The sequence below is a fragment of the Quercus suber genome, unplaced genomic scaffold (genome assembly GCF_002906115.3).
Source record: "Quercus suber isolate HL8 unplaced genomic scaffold, Cork oak 2.0 scaffold_642, whole genome shotgun sequence".
Classification (NCBI taxonomy): Eukaryota; Viridiplantae; Streptophyta; class Magnoliopsida; order Fagales; family Fagaceae; genus Quercus; species Quercus suber.
Window position 1 is genome coordinate 43,812 of NW_027070083.1, and position 20,702 is coordinate 64,513.

Below are 20,702 nucleotides of genomic sequence, written 5' to 3' on the forward strand. Positions count from 1 at the left end.
AAAAAAAAAAAATTGAAAAAAAAAAAAAAAAAAACTTCTCCTAAAATCAAAACAGATTAGAGAAAAATCTAGCACAAAACCCAGAAAGAAATCAAAACCAAAATGCAAAAAACATTAAAATCAAGAAATTAAGGCAAACCCATATGAATTTATGGTGAGAGGAGAAGGAACTCGGTCAAATGTTGGCGAACTCAGATGAACGATATCATGCAATGGTGGCCATATCCTATCTTTGCAAGAGAGAGAGAGAGCAATGTCAAAAACCCAAACCATCGCCCACCACTGTCCTCCATGCAAGAGAGGGGGGCTGATTTGTGCAAGAGAGAAGGGCCGATCTTTGCATGACAAAGAGAGCAACGTCAATAACCCAGATGAACGATTCGAATGTATAGATGAGTTTCTGTTAGAGTATTTAAGGATTTATATCGTGGGTTGGAAAATTGAAAATGTTTAAGGCTTTCTTCTGGAATAAGTGCTTTTGTTTAAAAGAAATCTTGATCTGTCTTTTTTTTTTTTTTTTTTTAAATTCCGAGCCAAAACAACGTTGTTTTGGTTTAATTAACGGCAGCTCCTAACTGAGTTTTAACGGAGTCCTGCATTGATAAAAATTGAAAGTTAGAAGACTAAAATGAAAAAAAAAAAAAGTGAAAGTTAGATGGTCAATTTTGCATTTTTGCCCCTTTTTTATTTTTTAATTTTTTTTATGGCTGCAAAATGCATTTTGATTTATAGAAATATATGAAATTCTAGTTGCTAGATACCAAACGGGCCATTATTTTGTATAGTTCAGTTTAGTTTTTTGATCCAGACAATGCTGGGCCCATAATGTATAGACTTTAGGCCCAAGATGGTCCAGAAACCCTAAGGGCATTTTCGGAAAACGACAAAAATATCTACCTCTTTCATTTCAACGCCCCCAAGAACCAAAACCCTAGCTTATTTGTTCTTTAACTCTAACCCCCTCCTTCACTCCCCTCAAGCTAAAAAGCTACAAGCTGCGGCCGCCATCTCTGCACTCAGGTAAACCTCTCTTCACCCAAATCTACAACCTCTCTATCTCACACACATTCTCTTTCCCATGATTATAATCTGTTATATAATTCTCTGTGTTAATTTTTTGGACTTACCGATTTGTTCTTTTTGATGCACTACTGTGTAGTTTTGGACTTATCGAGATGAATGGTGTTTGTCTTTGCAAAAAACTAGATTACCCAGTAAAATATATGATGATATATTTTCTGTTTGATTGGATTTTATAAAATATGGCGTTACTGTAATGTTTATGTAATTATGTAAATGCTTGTATTGTTACGATTGATGCAACAACAAAGATTTAGTCCCAAAATTATGGTATTGGCTATGGATCCTCATTAGACTAATTGGGGTCGTTCGCATTTATGTAATGTTGATATGTATATAAAATACCTTTGCTTTGAGAATATGATTTGATGATGGGTTTGACCTTTTTAAGCAGTTTTGATTCGGGAGAATGGTGAGAGTCAGTGTGTTGAATGATGCTCTCAAGAGCATGTACAATGCCGAGAAGAGGGGAAAGCGACAGGTCATGATCAGGCCATCGTCGAAAGTGATCATCAAGTTTCTTTTGGTTATGCAGAAGCATGGTTTGTTCAATTGCATTTGTTTATCTTATCTTGTCTTTCCATCCTTTTGTAAAATCATAAAGAGTTATTGTTAAATTTGGTTTGAATTGGTTTTGTAGGTTACATTGGTGAGTTCGAGTATGTTGACGATCACAGAGCTGGTAAGATTGTGGTCGAGTTGAATGGAAGGCTGAACAAGTGTGGAGTTATTAGTCCTCGTTTTGATGTTGGTGTTAAGGAGATTGAGGGCTGGACTGCCAGGCTGCTTCCTTCAAGACAGGTTAGTCTCAGGAACTTCATATCTATTGTTCTTTGCATAATTTGTTTTTAATTAGAAGGATATTTATTGGTGGAATTGTTTTCTATCCATGGTTAAGGAGAATTACGTGTTAGAAATTAATAAATAATTTGTGCAGATGGGAGAGATGCAACTGAAACATGGGATCATATCAGTGTTATTCTAGATTATGCGGAATGATTCAATTGTTTCTGATTTTCTTAAAAAATTTGCAATATGTTTGCAAATTCGTGGATCACATGCCATATAATTTGATGTTATATGCCTAAAAGAAGTATATTGAATGCTTCCATGTGATTTGGAATTTCGTAAGAAGTTTGGAGAGTTTTGATGCAGTGATGAGGGCTCGTAAATGTATGAATCCTCTTTTGGTGTGTAAACCAACGTGTGTCTGGACAAGGAAGTGATCCTTGGCAGGTGTTGTGGAGCTCATTTGCATGTGTTGCTGATGGCCTTTATATAACAAATGCATGTTTATAATATTTGTTATCTACCATGTGGATGTGTTCAAGTTCATACGTGATGGGGTTATTATTGTTCCCATTCCCTTTAGGGGCCTTTAGATGTTTGCAAGTGGTTGATGTTTTTGGTGATGATAAATGGTATGACTTTTGCAGTTTGGGTATATTGTCCTGACGACATCTGCGGGCATCATGGATCATGAAGAAGCAAGGAGAAAGAATGTTGGTGGCAAAGTACTTGGGTTCTTCTATTAAGCAGCGTTTTGAGGATCCTTTTAAAATTTTGGATTACCTAATGAGTAGTTCCTTTATTTTCTGGCGAAAAGAAAGAACTTAAAAAGACTTTTTTTCTTCCAATGTTCGCATGAATTCTATTTTTTTAGTTTGCAATGACTTCTATACTTTATTATGGTTTAATGTGATATTGCTGCAAGTTTGATATATTTAATAGCTGAGTGTTCCATCCTTAGTGGTATTATTTGAAATTGTTACTTAAAAGAAAAATGCATTTATGGTTTATTTCACCTGGGATAGTTACTTCCTCTCATTCCAATCTTGTTGATGTCACGGTTTAATAACTTGTACTTTGTTGGGGTTTTAATATCACAATTTGCATTGTGGCACTTGTAGATCTTGAATTAAAAAAGATCATCGATGGGGGAACCTTGGTTTTGCTGTTTCTGGTGTGTCAAGTCTTTAATGTCTCTCATCTTGGTTCCTTGCATAGGAGAGTTGGAAAGTTGGAGCTTTTTATGTGGCACTTGCAGATCTTGAATTAAAAAAGATCATCGATGGGGGAACCTTGGTTTTGCTGTTACTGGTGTGTCAAGTCTTTAATGTCTCTCATCTTGGTTCCTTGCATAGGAGAGTTGGAAAGTTGGAGCTTTTTAGGTGACATTAAAGGATTATTCTTAAGTACTTAAAATTTCTCATTATATCATGCTGATGATTATGTTATAGGGTTGAGAATTTAGCTGTAGGCCCTGACGAAAATTGTTTTGCCCGCTTGAGTGCTAAATAAATGGTCCTGGTTAGCCTTGTGGCTTTTCAATTATGATGGTACAATCTCATTCGCAGTTGTATGGTAGTGCTGGCTGTTGATATTTTATTTTGATCACGCAGCAGGTCCCTTGACTCTCGTTGCTATAACTCTTGGACTCTTGATTAATCCGGGTTTTAAAGTTGACATCAAATAAATGCATGGTGTTTTGCCAACAGTTGCTCCATTTCCTGAGTCTACGCGAGTAATTAGTGGCCGACATAAGTTTGTTTTTAAACTTTTAGCTCATGCAATTTGCTCGAGTGTTTGAAATAACATCATGTGTATGGAGCAACGGTGACACCAAGTTTTATGACCGGGATGGCTTGTAAACACCACCTATGTGTCATCTATGGCGTCAGGTATGGAAAAGTGGTATGTTCCTCGTATTTGATACCCGACAATAAATTTCATGACTCATGCGTCTATGCTTGATTGAAACGAAAGTCTGATTGGAAAAGAAATTCGGTCTGGCTAATTGCTCAGTTTATCAAATGGAACTTATTCTTTGAGTCTGCACTTAAGGCACTCTAGCTTAGTTTGGGTCTTGGTGTTCGTAGTAAGGAGAGAATTTCTGAGAAACTGTTTTAAGTACCTCTTATATTTTTTCCAAGCCTTTTCAACAAATACTTGAAAACATTATAGATTACAGTATTTTCCTTTAAAGTTAAACTTCTTGGTGGGTATATCAAAAAAAAAAAAAAAAATTATCTCTATGTGGGAGAGTTTATTTGAAGCTCTCCCAAAAGAGCAGGAGAGGTTCTATTTCGTGGTTGAAGAGTAGAGATAGGAGAGGATTCTTTTCCATACCCCACACCCACTTATTAATCTTTGCTCAGAGTAGAGCAGCATGAAGGCTGGAGCCATATACCATTCTAGTTGATTGGGATATTTTATAAAGGAGATTTAAGGGTACTATTATAAAAGCAGTAGTAAAGCTTCATATTTGAAGTTTACGAGTCTGCAGCAAACAGAATAGGCTCCAAATATAAAACCATTTTTGTTGCCTAGTCTCTGGGGTTTGCTCATAGGTTTTTTTTTAAAGACAGCCGAGTCAATCATTTTACTAATAAGAATTGCACTGCTACACGACTCTGAGCGACGACACCCTTTTAATTCCCAAATTAAACAAAAAAATATGTTTGAGCTAACCATAGAACATAAAGATTGAAGATAGCATTGCAAAAGAGCCAAATGAAAAAGAAGTAGAAGCATGAGAAAAAAGCCAAATGACAAGGAGGAGAAAACAAGCTCAGGAGCTCTCATAATAGTTTTATTATGCTTTATTCAAGATACAAAGATAAAATAAAGAGAACTTAAAATTCTTTTCCTTCTCACATAAGTAGCTTGACTGACGAAGCTTGATCCAAAATGATCTCATTCTAAATGCACTAATTGCCAAAGGATCCCTAGTTGCCCAGCTGATCTCAAACATGTTCCCCACAGCTTCAACGGCAACAATTCATATACGTATCATCGTCATCCTCCTCATCATCACCACCGTTGATGTTGCCGCTGCTAGTTCTTGATGCCATGAGAATAGTCTTGTGAGAACTGCAGTCGACACCTAGATGGAGACCATGGATGATTTCTCTAAGAGAATTTGAGCGTAGGAGAGGTTTGTGAGCTTTAAAAGAGTAGGTGTGTTTGTGTGGAGTGAGTATCTTCTAAGCATATGCTTGGAGCATTAACTTGCTGGCCCATTTCTTTTTTCCATCAACTTTTCGATTATAAATGGGAACGTGGATGTGTAATCGTGTAACTGAACTTACAATTTTTGCAATTTTCATTTCCCAGCAATTTTCTATCATATTTTGCCTTATCATCCTGCTTTTGGACCGTGGACCATAATGTTTATATTTTTTCCTAACTAAAGCTCCCGAGCTCTAAAGTTGATTTGCATGTATAAAGATTAAAGACGTGAAAAAGGCATTCTTACATATCATACTAATTCGTATGAAAGTAAAAGTTCATCCAAATTGGATGCACAACTTATTGATGTACAAATTATTCCAAAATATATGTCAAAGTTATTAAAAGGAAAACAAAAAAAAAAAGTCATTCCAAAATGATTTTAAAGAAAGTAGGTCAAATTAATTATGTGCAAATGAGTAAGATTCCATGAGTCTTAAAACTTAGAAGTGATTTCTTTATCATATACTATTCCTTTATGTAGGCTTTGTTAGGATTAAGAATTTGTAAAATGGGATTTGAATTTTAAGTTGTAGTTCCATTTTCCAATCACTTGGATTAGTTATAAACATTAATCACTTGGTTGTCTCTGTGATAATGTTTTCTTTAATTATTAAGGAGGGAATTAGACTGATTTTAGTTGTGAAATTTTGTGGGGAAATGAGATTCTTCTATCTTTCTTTTTCTTTTTATCTTTTTTTTTTTTTAATTATAAAAAAAATGATAGTATGAGACTTATAAATAAACTGAAGCTTTGTTAATCTATGAATTTGAAGTGATTAGAAAGGATAGGATAGCCTTGACTGGATGGAGTAGGAGCACTTCTCTTTTTCTCCCTCGACTCAACCCTTGTATCGTAAAATCCAAATGCATTGGTTATCTTTTTCCCACACAGAATAGTAAAATCTTAGCCATAATCCGACAAATACTTGCCGATATTAATGGCTTGACATTCTATCCAAGTATAACTTTCAATTACTATTTAGCATATTCCATTGCCCTAAAATATATACCTAGACACATACCTCCACTAATCCATAAAGTGAAGCACTGAGTTTGGTCTGGTGTCAACTTTCCCTTAAATACTACCAATTTTTTTTTTTTTTTTTTCAATTTGGTCTGGTGTCAACTTTCCCTTAAATACAGCTAATATGACTTTTTTTTTTGGTTGGGGGAGACCCTAGTCACCTATATACCTCAAAGCTTTACTTTTTATTTTTATTTTTATAAAATTGGACACAAAGATATAATTGTAAATTAACAAAAAGTCATATTAGCTGTATTTAGATCCGAGAATTTCAAAAAAAAAAAAAAAAATGAAAACATTTGATAGTGTAAATCAACTGAAATGAATTTTTAATATCACATGAGCTGGATTTGAGTTTTGAAGATTTCCAGCAAAATTACTTTTATTATGAACCTGAAATAAATGTAATGCAATAGCTTAGTTTTTACAGAATATTTTTATTAATTTATACGTATTTAAGGGTGGGAGTATCATTCATCCACAACCCTTAATAGAGGGGAGTGTCACTATGTTTATAGTTTGGGTAAGATTCTTTTTTAAAAAACAAAATATTTCGATAGTAAAACAATAGTTAGAGAGGAGCTCTCTCTCTCTCTCTCTCTCTCTCTCTCTCTCTCAGGGAGAGGATTTGCTGCAGCAATTGCTAAAGGAGTGACAGATGTCCAAGGATCATGTCCAATGCTTAACCCATGATTTGCTGTCACTTTTCTTTGACTGCCACCTTACCCTGTATGCAGCAATTATTGCACCCAAGATTGCAACAAATCCTCTCTCTATATCATAAACAAACTGTTGTATTATATAAACCTCAAAATGGGAGTGGCATTTCATTAAATTTCAGGTAAGGATGATATAAAATACCCTTTATTATTTTATTTCTTTACCTATCTAATTTTATATAATAAGAACATGATTAGTTGGATTAAAAACAATGACATTTTGATTCTTAAAAATTAAAAAACCAAACAAAACGCAATGACATTTTACGAGAACAAACACATCACAATTTTTTCCTCATATTTTACTCTTTGTAGACTTTTTTTTAATATTTAATTTTTATAAATAAAATTTTCCTATATAAAAAAAAATTTTAATAAAAAATAACAAAAATAATTGTAATAAAAAAGGATAAATAGTAACTTACATGAAATAATACTTTTCTCTCCAAATTTTCCAAATTAGGGGATAGAAAACTTTCACCTTCCCTCCATTTTTTCTTTCTCACTTTTTCATCCTCTCTTTTTTCACTCTAATAAGAAAACATAGCCTAAATTTGTATTTTTAAATACTTCTACCTAAATAAATCAAAATTACATTTCATCTGTACTACCTTTCCCTTCTTTCCCTTTACTTACATACTCCTCCAATCTTATCCTCCTTTTTTTACGCACTCCCCCAATCTTATCCACACACCTCTATGTACAGAGAATTATAGGTGTGCTTCTAATATAAAAATTGAAAGAGAGTCATGGATTACTAACTTTTCTCCACAGAAAGAAAAGAAAGACAAGAAGAAAAGAGTAGAGCATGGAAGCTAGTATTCGCAGAAAGAGGAAAACCCACTAAGATGATAGCGAAATCATTTATGGTTGATCTCTTCTTTTTTTTTTTTTTTTTTTTTTAATGAAATGCACCAATTGTGGTTTATACAATTAAATTGCACGGTCCCACATTGGATTCTCAAATAAATTAGCACCATTGTCTATCCGTATTTTGTAATGTATCCCCAGTCATATTTCATAAAGAGTGATTATTCATAGTTAATGCCGCTTTCCCATGTCTGCGTGTGAGCGTGAATTATACAAGTGTTGCTTTCTTTGTTGGACCATCCTTTGCAGTAGAGATGGAAAGTCACTAGGTACTATCTTTGTATTGACTCTAATAAAAAGCAAGCAATCTAAATAAAAATATACATTTTTACATTATTTTTATTTTCAAGTTTGTCATATTTTTGTATTAAATAACTTGTTTGTTTTATTTTTTATATTTTGACAAGTAAGATAATAGAATTAAAAAAAAAAGGGGGTGTTAGCCCCAGAAAAGGCAAAGACAATGAAAGGGGAATCAATCCATCAACTTTCTTACAAAAGACCTATGAAAGGATAAAAAAGATGAATTGGAATCCCCAATTTAGAGAAATACATGCCCAACAGGCTAAATGATGAACAAGCTCATTATATAATCGATAACAAACAGAGATTTTTACAACAGAAAAGCAAAGAAACAAGCTCATTATTTGTTTGTTTTAATTGATATAGAATACCATGGACAAAATTGGGAAATGTCCCATTTGGGTAAAAATAGCAGCATAATGCCCTTTTCTCCAAACTATGTAGGGAAATGCTCCTCTTTTGTAACTCGATTTTCTCAAAATCGAGTTATTAAAAAAAAAATTCTGAAGCCCTATAGCGGCGTTTTTAAGGACCTATGGTGACATTTTCAGGATCTATAGTGACGTTTTGTAACTCGATTTCCATAAAATCGAGTTAAAAAACGCCACTATAGGTCCTAAAAACGTCACTATAGGCTCCTAAAAAACGCCGCTATAGGGCCTAACTCGATTTTGAGAAAATCGAGTTACAAAAGAGGGGCATTTCCCTATATAATTTGGAGAAAATGGCATTATGCTGCTATTTTTACCCAAACGGGGTCCAAATTTGTCCAGAATACCATGTCATTTGTATCTCAAAAATTTCTAATAATTATGGGACAAAACAAATACCAGTTGACCTAAATAATAAAGAACTTGAAGGTCTTAGAAAGAAGTTTTCTCAGTGCTAATAACTTAGAACTAGAAAGTGTGGCCTTTTCTGAGTTATGTTCTTCTCAATTTCATTTTTGTCGCATCCTAAAAATTATTATTGCAAAGTCCAAGTTTGAAGCCTCCATTTAATGATAATGAGTCACAAAGGCCCACATTGTCTCAGGACAAAATGATGTGCTAGCCATATAGATTCGGTTCACACCCACAAAATTAAGTGGTTATCATTGCTTTAATGCCAGTTGCCAATGCATCAAGCAAAGCCATATTTCTGAATCTCTTTAGTATCGTCTATTCTATGTCTCCCTTTCTTAAAATGATGGAACAGTCTCCAATGTAATAAGACAACGTAGAGACGATCAGGGAATTTTATATTGCAAGAAAAGGGACAAGTCAACAAACTGTGTTTTCGAAGAAGTTATGGTAGTGACCACATATGGAGATGATCATATTGTGTTGGTGTCCAATATTGGTATTGGTATTTGGTATGGGCATAATTTCGCATCTTTTTTTTAGGTGTTTGCACTAGTGAGTGGAAAAGTCTGTTTTGAGGTCACGAAAGATATTAGCACTTACCAGTAGGTGATCAACAACGTTCTCACTTCTCAGTGGACATAAAAGAAATTTGCACTTATATGTTTCTTATGAATTTCTGGTCATGAAGCTTGAGCTCCTTGGTAGTAGATCGAACTTAATTTGAAGATGGTTGTTGTGGTACTTTTTATTAGGGTATGTTTAGGGCGAATGGAATCAAGGAGAGAAGAGAGGAGGCAGAAAAGGTGTGAATGATGGGTTGTAGGTTATAGCCCAAATCACATTCCACACCCAGTGGTTGTGAGAGGTCAAGGACAAGCATGGTGTGTAAGACACCTTAGATTTGTTTTTGTACTACTTTTGCATTTTTTTTTCCTTTTAAATAAAAAAGAAAGGAGAGGGTGTGGTGATGAACTATTTTATTTGAATGTGATTGATGATACACGAAAATCATCAATGAGTTGATGGCTCCTGATCGCACCAATGGGTACCTGAAGAATAAAAAAACAAGAACCAAATAGAAGGTATTGGTGGGGTACAGCCAAAAACCCTCCGAAAGTTAAGTTAGTGAATGAAAAATCTCTAAGAACTCTATAGTGAGAGAGTCAGGGATTTTTTGCGTACTTGGAAGGAGGCTTGATGCTTATATAGCGATGTGGAGGAGACCTAAATCTCGGGAATACAAGGATTTTCCTTATGGGAGAAGGTAGAGTTAGTGCCACCAAGATCTTGGGGATACCCTCCATTCTGGGAAGGTGAAAGTCGTGTGGTAGGGTCTTCGTGCGTGGTGCGCAAGATATTTCCATATAAGAACATTCTTGTAGACCGTATAAGGCCTCGTAGGACCTGTTGGCATGCTTCTCTGTCTGTCAAGGTCATTGTGGGTTTTTTTTTTTTTTTTTAATAAACAGTACCCAGACCCAAGTAAAAACAAGGATCTTGGGCCCCATACTTGTTGTTTGGTGTATTGGGCTTAGTTCACCATTGCTAAATTGGACTGATTACGAACCAAGTTGTACACAAAACATTGATCGTACAATACATACACACTAATACATAGAAAATATATATGTATTGCAGAGTAGGGAATAGTAAAAAATGATATAAGTGAAGGAAAAGTGAATAAAAACTTTAGGGGTCCTCAGAATAATAAACAATACTTCATTATTGCTTGAGTTTCTAATACATTATGTCCCTTTTGTAGTGAGATATGTTACAAGGTCTAAACAAGTTCAAAAATCACAGACTTAGATAGCTCTTTTAGGCTTCTAAGACTTGTGAGGTTTGAATCTTTTTGGATTCGAGTTTATTCTATAGTGCCTATCTCAAGATCTCGGACAGTGTTTTCCCTCTTTTCTTCTTTTTTGAATTCTAAAGGAGTTTTTTAAATGATATTTTCTCTCTAATTCACTATTGCTGAATAATTTTTGTTGTTGACTTCATTCCCTTTTATAGTGCCTCCCTAGGGTTTTTGGGTACCATTGATTCCCTCAATTTGCTGCCGTGGGTACCAGAACTAATATTGTGTCAACAACATTAGTGACTGGTCCCTTCCTCATCCTCATTTTTTCATTATTTCCCCTTTTGAGGTTTCCCTCCCAAAAATCTCTAGTTGACCTTCCCCTTTTGGGAGGTCCTAAGGGCTAACTTTTAATCCCCTTTTTCCAAAGCTCTTAGTTGCTACTTTTCAGATCCACCTTTTAGGTTGCTTCACCTTTTGTCATTTTCTCTAAATGGGCAGATTCTTCTCTGTCAGGCTGAAAGATCCTCAGTCACCTTCTTTCATGGTCCACCTTCTTGCATTCCTCGAGGTACCAGGCATTTTTCTTTTGAAGTGCTAATTCCTAAGCCATCAGCATTTTTCTGAACCATGGGTGGCTGATGGAACACATCCACATTCGTTCTTTGTGTCTATAAGCATGCTCCCTTGAGCTATCCTAATCTCAGCTGACTTCTTTCTGCATATCTTGAGGATCCCGGGCTTTTGAGAATCCCCAGGTATCCTGGTTTGGTCCCTTTCCAAGCTCCCTAGTAAGTTTTCTTCACAAAGGCTGGGTTGAACTCCTTTTTTTCCTTCTTTCTTTATTTTCTAAGGCCTAGATTTTGCCCATTCATGGGTTTGGACCTCCTTTCACTCATTTTGAGTGGGCCTTGATTAACGGATTTAGGCCTTGTCCCTTCTTTAAAGGCCCAAATGGGCTTTTTTCTTTAAATTTGTAATATTTTGGGCCTTGACACATTACTCGTGATATTTTGGAGGAGACCTAAATCCCGGGGATACAGGGATTTTCCTTATAGGGAGAAGGTGGAGTTAATGCCAACAAGATCTTGGGGATACCCTCCATTCTGGGAAGGTGAAAGTCGCGTGGTAGGGTCTTTGTGCATGGTGCGCAAGATATTTTCATATAAGAACATGTGTGCAAATCACATAAGGCCACATAGGACCCATCGACATGCTTCTCTGTTTGTCGGGGTCATTCATCGGCTTGGAATGAAGATGTACCCGTCAGCCTCACATGGATCCGTCTGCGTAGCCGTTAACTTCTATTGGTGCTGGGCACAAGGTTTCAAATGGACCTTTTTGAGACTGATGGTTCAATCTGGGGATGTCGTTGGCTTTATCGTTGGTGTGATACTTCCTAACGGGCTCTATCATTAAGAATCCTGATCTTATTCCATAAATACCCTTATCAATGACCATAGTTACTATTCTATTCTTTACATGAGATAGTATATCTTGTTTCAGATATATATACAAGAGGTGGCATATAAAAATAATTTTCCAAAATAGAATGACTGCCTTATTTTACAAAATAGAATGACTGCCAGTGGCTGAAATGGTTGATTTGAGAGAAAGCTGGTTAGGTGTTAAAAATGGATTTGACAGAAGCAAGATTAGTGTGAGATAGAGAGGAGTGCGAAACTAAAATAAATTTGAAGAATTAAGTTGTAACTCTCCTATTTATTGAGGACACTAAGCAAGGATAGGGGCCTACATGCACTCCATCAGATGAGTTGAGTCAAAGTTTGATCTCATTCTCATGTAAAGTACCGATGACTTTAAATGGTGTGAGACAATAGTCCCTAGGCCAAACCAACACACATAATGATAATTGTATTCAAAACGTACAAAACTTAAGACCTATCTCATACCAATACCATATGCAATGGCCAATGGGCCACGACTTTGAACGTTGTAACTAATTTAGTATTTGCTAAAAAGATCTTTAATCCCTCAAATTCTAAAATATAGCTCGTGGGGATAAAAGCCCAAATTTACATATTGGGCCTAAGGCCCTATTTGAAGACTAAAAGTTTGTCCAAAGAGAAATAGACGATTGAGAAAGACTCCAGGTGAGAGAGATATACTTGGAAATGATCGAAGAACATAATCCGAAGAGAGCACCAGTAGTCCGAGGAGTGTGTTGTCCTTGGATATAAAAATCTCAGTTAAGCAAGTACCTGGGAGGTTCGAGTGACCTTCTTGACGATTCCAATGATAAGGACAAACCTCAGGCATGCATAGAGATGATAAGAATTGATAAATATCTAGAGGAAAAGCTACTACCACCACATTAAATGCACTGCAGCAATTTTTCTGGCCGCATTAATGTGGAGAAGACCCTTGAACAGTGTATTCTCAACCACCACCACTCACAAAGAACCATAGAAGATGCTAGATGAGATATACACTCAAGTGAAAGCTCAGATGACTAACAAGTGTACGATCAAGATGATCTAAAAAGAGATATATATATATATATATAATGTAAGAGGTCTCCCAGAGGGGGGGGATCTAGAGGATTTATAAGAATGATACATGCACAAGTTTGTCTCTTCAGACATGAATATATTCAATTTTGAAGTTTGTTCTTACATTGATTCATTAGTAAAACCATTATTGAACGTTGTTTAATTCACCATCAGCCCAGCTCTTTCACCCACTCTCTACAAATTCATTGTCTTGGGTTCATTGGGCTCATACTTCAGATCTTTTGGGCTTGGGCCACAAATCTTAACCCTACAATTGGCGCCGTCTGTGGGGAGACCTTGAGCAAGAGTGGAAACAACGATTAATGATAGCAGAACCAGGACAACAACTAGCAGAATCTAGGGTATCTCAACATGTTGATCATTTTCTTAACTTGGAGTAGAGACAGGATCGTGAAGGTAGTGTACACACTACGCATACTGATTGAAGCCAGTCACATGGTGGAAGTCACGTGTCCCATGCAGAGAAGAACAAAAATATGCAATTGGAGATTGATCAGTTGAAAAGAGAGTTATGCCATGCAAAGAGAAAATGTATTCTGATGAAGACTCTGATGACGAATAAGACGTCACTTACAAGCAAAGATCTCAAACACCAGTTACTGAATCTTTCTCCTATGAAGAAGAACATTATCGTAAACGGCAGCCATGAAATCCGTCACGAGGAGATGTAGGGAACGATGCTATGAGCAAGGCCAAGAACCAAATCTCCAAATCGCCTTTCACACGTAGGATTGAGGAGGCAAGACTTCCTCTCCGTTTCCATCAACAGACGTTCACTATTTACAATGGAAAAATAGATCCTGTAGAGCATGTGAGCCACTTCAACCAGAGGATGGCAGTCCATTCTAAAGATGAGGCTTTGATGTGAAGAGTTTTCTCTTCCAGTCTTGGACCAGTCATGATGAGATGGTTTGACAGCCTAAGAGCAAATTCCATCAATTCATTCAAAGAACTCACCTAAGCATTTGGTTTCCGTTTTGTCACCTGCCGAAGAGTAGCTAGGCCCCTGGCTTCATTGCTATCCTTGAGCATGCAAGAAGGTGAGACCTTGAAAACATACTTTGATAGGTACTAGGAGATGTTCAATGAGATGGAAGGCGACTGTGATAGAGTGGCGCTTAATACGTTTAAGCTCGGCTTCCCTACAGACCATGGTTTAAGGAAGTTCTTAACCGGCAAGCCAGTTACTAACGTGCGTCAGCTCATGGACCGTATTGACAAGTATAAAAGAGTGGAGGAAGATCAACAACAAGAAAAAGGAAAGGACAAGGTTATCCCCTAGGAGAAGAGGGATTTCAGGTCGGACTATTACAACAACAGTAAACCGCGGAGAGATTTTGTTGGACAATAAGGATTATCAAATTTTCAAGCAGTCAGCGCTGTATTCAAAGAGTAAGTGCACCAAGTCTTGGAAAAGATTAAGAATGAACCATTCTTCAAGTGGCCGAATAAGATGGTGGGAAACCCTGAGAGGCGTAATCATAATCTCTATTGCTAGTACCATCAAGACCATGGGCATACCACGGAGGATTGCAGGAGCCTGTGGGATCATTTGGACCAACTGGTCCATGAGGGTAGGTTAAAACAATTCTTGCACCACTCTAGTGGCCGAGGAAGTCAGATGAACTTGGAGCCCCGAAGGGATGATTCTTCAAAGCCTCATTTGGGAACTATCAATGTTATCTTCGCTGCACCGGGGAGAATAGGATCCTGGCCTTCCAAGGTTATGTCGGTAGCCCGGTTACTCGCAGTGGACTTTAGTAATGGTCCGAAGAGAGCTAAATCAGATACTAAACCGGTGTTAGGGTTCTCGGATGAAGACAAGGTTGGAACCATCCAACCCCATGATGACGCTTTAGTAATCACCCTAAGAATTGGAGGGTATGATGTGAAGAGGGTAATGGTGGACCAGGGTAGCGCGGTAGAGATAATGTATCTTGATCTCTACAAGGGGCTGAACTTAAAACTTGATGACTTAACACCATACAATTCTCCACTGGTGAGTTTTGAAGGAAGAGTTGTTACCCCGAAGGGCCAAATACGATTGCCTGTACAGGCTGGTGTAGAAGTAGTAGAGGTGAATTTCGTCGTTGCAAATGTATATTCACTCTATACTGCAATTGTAGTTAGACCTTGGCTTCATACACTAGGGGTTGTTTCCTCTACTCTACACCAGAAAGTTAAGTATCCATCCGAGGGTCAAGTTAACGAAATCCTGGGAGATCAATCTATGGTGAGGCAATGCTTGGTGACTGCCATCCAGCATAAACCTAAGATCGAGTCCTCGGCCCATGCAGGAAGGGATTTATAGCAATCAAAACATCCGGCACTGCACACCAATGACTTAGCCGAGGGTGTGAGATGTGAAGATTTGACTAAGGTTGCCATCGGAGATGATCCAGAGAAGTTCTTTTAGGTCGGATCTCAATTATCTCTTCAGGAGAAGGGTGCACTTGTAGAATTCTTTATGAGAAATATCGATGTATTTGCTTGGAATGCTTATGAGGCCTTGGGGGTAGATCTAAAATTCATATATCATCACCTAAATGTCAACCCTTTAGTCAACCCTAAGAAACAGCCTTTTCGGCGCCCATCCAGGGAACATGCTGAGGCAGTACGGGAGGAGGTAATGAAGCTTAAGCAGGCTGGAGCTATTAAGGAAGTGTTCTATCCTGAGTGGCTAGCAAATACTGTAGTGGTGAAGAAGAAGAATGGGAAATGGTGAGTATGTGTAGACTTCACTGACTTAAATAAGGCTTGCCCCAAGGATCCTTTTCCTATGCCTAAAATTGATCAGCTAGTAGATGCCACTGTTGGCCATCCTCGGATGAGTTTCCTGGATGCCTTCCAAGGTTATCACCAGATACCATTAGCCCTAGATGATTAAGAAAAGACTGCTTTTGTCTCCCCTATTGGGAACTACCACTACAAAGTGATGCCATTTGGTTTGAAAAATGCCGGGTCCACCTACCAGAGAATGATGAGGATGTTTGAGTCACAATTAGGTAAGAGTATTGAGATTTACATAGATGACATGGTGGTGAAGAGCAAGATTGTTTCAAAGCATGTGAAAGATCTTGTAGACATTTTCGAAGTTCCCACAAGACATAAATTGCGTTTAAATGCCTCCAAGTGCTCATTCGGCGTCGAATCAAGCAAATTCTTAGGTTACATGGTAACCCATAGGGGGATTGAGGTCAACCTAGATCAGATAAAGGCTATCAACAATTTACAACCTCCTCGAAATTCCAAAGAGGTCCAGAAATTGACTGGAATAGCTGCAGCTTTGAATCAGTTTATTTCTCGATCGGCAGATAGGTGTAGGCCTTTTTTCTTGCTGATCAATAAGTGGAAAGGATTTGAGTGGACTGAGGAGTGTGCTTTAGCTTTTCAGCAATTTAAAGATTATTTAGCTCGGCCACCAATCATGTCCAGTCGTGAGCTAGATGAGGTCTTGTTTGCTTACATTGCTGTGGCCCCTTATGTTGTAAGTTTGGTGTTGATACGAGTGGACCAAGGTGTACAAAGGCCAGTTTATTACATGAGTAAATCATTGCATGAGGCCGAGATTCAATATTTGCCACTAGAGAAGGCCATCTTCGCAGTAGTGCTCGGCACTCAGAAGTTGCCTCATTATTTCCAAGCACATACAGTGGTTGTTCTTACTCAACTCCCACTTAAGACCGTACTCAAGAGCGCAGATTACACAGGAAGAATAGCCAAATGGGGCACTATCCTAGGGGCTTTTGACATTAAGTATATGCCCCGCACCTCCGTGAAGGGATAGATCCTCGTAGATCTAGTAGCTGAGTTCGCTGAACCTGCATTAGAAGAATTAATACCAGCACAGAACATGAATGAAAAATCGGTTGGCGTAATCTCTCAGAAAGGCCCATCACCCTGAGAGGTGTATGTAGACGGTGCGGCAAATCAAAAGGGTTCTGGAGTAGCACTAGTGTTAATATCTCCAGAGAGGATTGTTATCGAAAAGTCACTAAGACTAAGCTTCACGGCCACAAATAATGAGGCTGAATACGAAGCTTTACTGATGGGAATGACTATGGTTCAGAGAATGGGAGGAAAGTCATGGAGGTGTTCTCCGACTCAAGGCTAGTTGTCGAACAAGTACAAGGTGAATTTGAGGCGAAAGATGAAAGAATGCAAGAGTACTTAAGTCGAGTTAAATGCTTGCAGTCAGAGTTTGAATCTTTTAATTTACTGCACATCCCTAGAAGTGGAAATGCACATGCTGATTCTTTGGCCACGCTCGCTACATCCTCAACGTAGGATTTGCCTAGAGTTATCCTCGTCGAAGACTTGCATAAGCCTACGGGAACAGGGAGCGAGGTTGTTCAAGTTCATCAAATCAGAGCCGAGTTCAGTTGGATAGATCCTATAGTTAAATTTCGAAGGGATGATATTTTTCCTGAAGAGAAGTTGGAAGCCGACAAAGTTCGGAGGAAGACAACTAGATTCTGGTTATCCGAGAACCATAAGTTGTACAAACGCTCCTATTCAGGGCCATACTTGCTGTGCATGCAACCTGAAGCAGCTGAATCACTGCTCGAAGAGTTGCATGAAGGAATCTGTGGTAACCATACTAGAGGTAGATCTTTGGCTCATAGAGCCATTACTCAAGGCTATTGGTGGCCGAACATGCAGAAGGAGGCCCATGAATATGTTAAGATATGCGATCAGTGTCAACGGTTTGCGCCGAACATACATCAGCCAGGAGGAGTCCTTAATCCATTGTCTAGCCCATGGCCATTTGTTTAATGGGACTTAGATATTGTGAGTCCATTCTCTAAGGCCGCAGGAAATAAGAAGTACCTTCTGGTCGGCACAGACTATTTCACCAAATGGGTTAAAGTTTAGCCTCTAGCCAACATCAGGGACGTAGATGCAAAGAAATTTATCTAGAAAAATATTGTCACTTGGTTTGGGATTCCCCATACCCTCATCTCGGACAACGGTCTTCAGTTTGATAGTAAAGCATTCAAGAATTATTGTGGTGAGTTGGGGATCACAAATAGATACTCCACCCCTGCTTATCTCCAAGGGAATGGGCAAGCAAAAACTGTTAACAAAATCATAGTAAATGAACTAAAGAAGAGACTAGATGACGCGAAGGGCAAATGGGTGGAAGAACTGCCACATGAACTTTGGATATACAGAACTACGCCTCGTAGGTCTACTGGAGAGACTTCCTTTTCAATGACCTTTGGGGCTGAAGCTGTCATACCTTTGGAAACTGGATTCCCAACATTGAGAACTAGTTTGTTCAGCCCGACCGGCAATAGTAAGCTGCTAGAGAAGAGTTTGGATCTGATTGATGAAAAAAGGGAAAATGCAATGGTCCGATTAGCACATTACCAACAAAAGCTCAGGCAAGACTATGATGCCAACGTAAAACTAAGGCCTCTAAAACCTAGTGATTTGGTGCTTAGAAAGGTTGTGGGCACTGCGAAGAACCCAGCTTGGGGAAAGTTAGGACCCAATTGGGAAGGACCATATCGTATTACTTCAGGGGCTGGCATTGGGGCGTATTTCTTGGAAGATTTAGATAGTCATGTAATACCACACCCTTGGAATGTAAACAACCTTAAAAGGTACTATTATTAATCGAATCTTTTCTTTGATCAATATGCCAATTTATTACATAAAGTTTTTGGATAAGTATTTAAACTTAAATCCAATTATGTCTGAAGTTCTCGGACCAGATGATTTGGGTTAGTTAACACTCCATTACAATTCTCTTAAGTGTTTAAACTTAAATTCAATCATGTCTGAAGTCCTCAGATCAGATGATTTGGGTTAGTTAACATTCCATTACAATTCTCTTAAGTGTTTAAACTTAAATCCAATCATGTCTGAAGTCCTCGAACTAGATGATTTGGGTTAATTAACACTCTATTACAATTCTCTTAAGTGTTTAAACTTAAATCCAATCATGCTTGAAGTCCTCGGACCAGATGATTTGGGTTAGTTAACACTCCATTACAATTCTCTTAAGTGTTTAAACTTAAATCCAATCATGCCTAAAGTCCGCGGACCAAATGATTTGGGTTAGTTAACACTTCATTATAGTTATCTTAAGTGTTCAAACTTAAATCCAATTATGCCTGAAGTCCTTGGACCAGATGATTTGAGTTAGTTAACACTACATTACAATTCTCTTAAGTGTTTAAATTTAAATCCAATCATGCCTGAAGTATTCGGACCAGATGATTTGGGTTAGTTAACACTCCATTACAATTCTCTTAAGTGTTTAAGCTTAAATCCAATCATGCCTGAAGTCCTCGGACCAGATGATTTGGGTTAGTTAACACTCCCTTACAATTTTCCTAGATATTTAAACTTAAGTATTTCAATAAATTTTAGCTTATGATAAACCTCTTCGGCCACGCACTCAAGGCAAAGTCAGTGTTCAATAGTATTCTTTGCAAGTATTCAAAAAAACTTGTGAGGCCTTCATATCATTCAGTGCCTTTATTGTTTGTTAATAATTCTTATACAACATGTTTCTTCTAGTATTTGAGTAAATTGTCTGTACATTAATATGATATCATTGTTAAGACTGCGTATGTTATATTAACTACAAGTCAGCCATTTGCAATAATAATAAATTTCATAGCATATACAATGAAGACAGAAAATAAAAGAACAATTTTATTGATTAGAAAGAAAGTACATGGCGATCCCTTACTTAAAAAAAAAAGAGCTAATACAAGTACGAAATTAAAATTCCTAGACATCTAAGTCTTCGTCTGAGTCAAAGGGTCAGCTGTTTGGCTAGGCTGAGCAATAGCAGTGTCTGGGGCTTGATCTTTGACTTCAGGAGGAGTTCTCTTCTTCTTCAGGTCTTTACTTTTTTCTTGAACTCCCTCGGATTGCTTACCCAGACCATCACCATGACCAGACTCTTTATTAGCTTTAATAAGAGTATGAGGGGTCTGGTCGGAAGGAGGCTGCTGCTCCGAGTCCTCTGGGAGTTCGGAAATGTCACAGGAGGAGTTCTTTTCTTCTTCAGTTCTTTACTTTTTTCTTGAACTCCCTCGGATTGCTTACCCAGACCATCACCATGACCAGACTCTTTATTAGCTTTAATAAGAGTAGGAGGGGTCTGGTCGGAAGGAGGCTGCTCCGAGTCCTCTGGGAGTTCGGAAATGTCAGGGTGATAATAAATACTCCTATACTGCCTCAAGTCAGACTCTAAAGGGACCCCAGTAGCGTCGAGGGCTTTATCCCAAGTCATATCACAGTATTCTCTGCAGACCTTCGCAAACTCCTCAGTAAGTTTGACTTGGGTCTCCTCCACCCCGAGCGTTTAGGCTGCCTGCCTTTCGGCCTCGACTACCTCCTTGGCTAGCTGAGCGCTCTCCTTGGCCAGCTGAGTGCTCTTCTCGGCCAATTTGGCAGCTTCCTTGGCGGTTTACAGCTCAGCCCGAAGACCTTTGACCAACTTTCGCTCTGTCTCTAGATTGATTTTAGTCATGCGCAACTGCTTGCGTTGGT

At 37.9% G+C, this 20,702-nt stretch overlaps 1 protein-coding gene across 1 annotated transcript; it reads left to right on the top strand.

The window, feature by feature from the left end:
• The first annotated feature begins 909 nt into the window (after positions 1 to 909).
• LOC111988698 (small ribosomal subunit protein uS8z/uS8w) lies at positions 910 to 2,808 on the top strand. The gene is made up of 4 exons (XM_024020486.2): positions 910 to 1,020; positions 1,475 to 1,622; positions 1,721 to 1,881; positions 2,517 to 2,808. Exons 2-4 carry the CDS (start codon positions 1,490 to 1,492, stop codon positions 2,613 to 2,615), a joined length of 393 nt encoding a protein of 130 aa, XP_023876254.1. The 5' UTR covers positions 910 to 1,020; positions 1,475 to 1,489; the 3' UTR covers positions 2,616 to 2,808.
• The last annotated feature ends 17,894 nt before the right edge of the window (positions 2,809 to 20,702 follow it).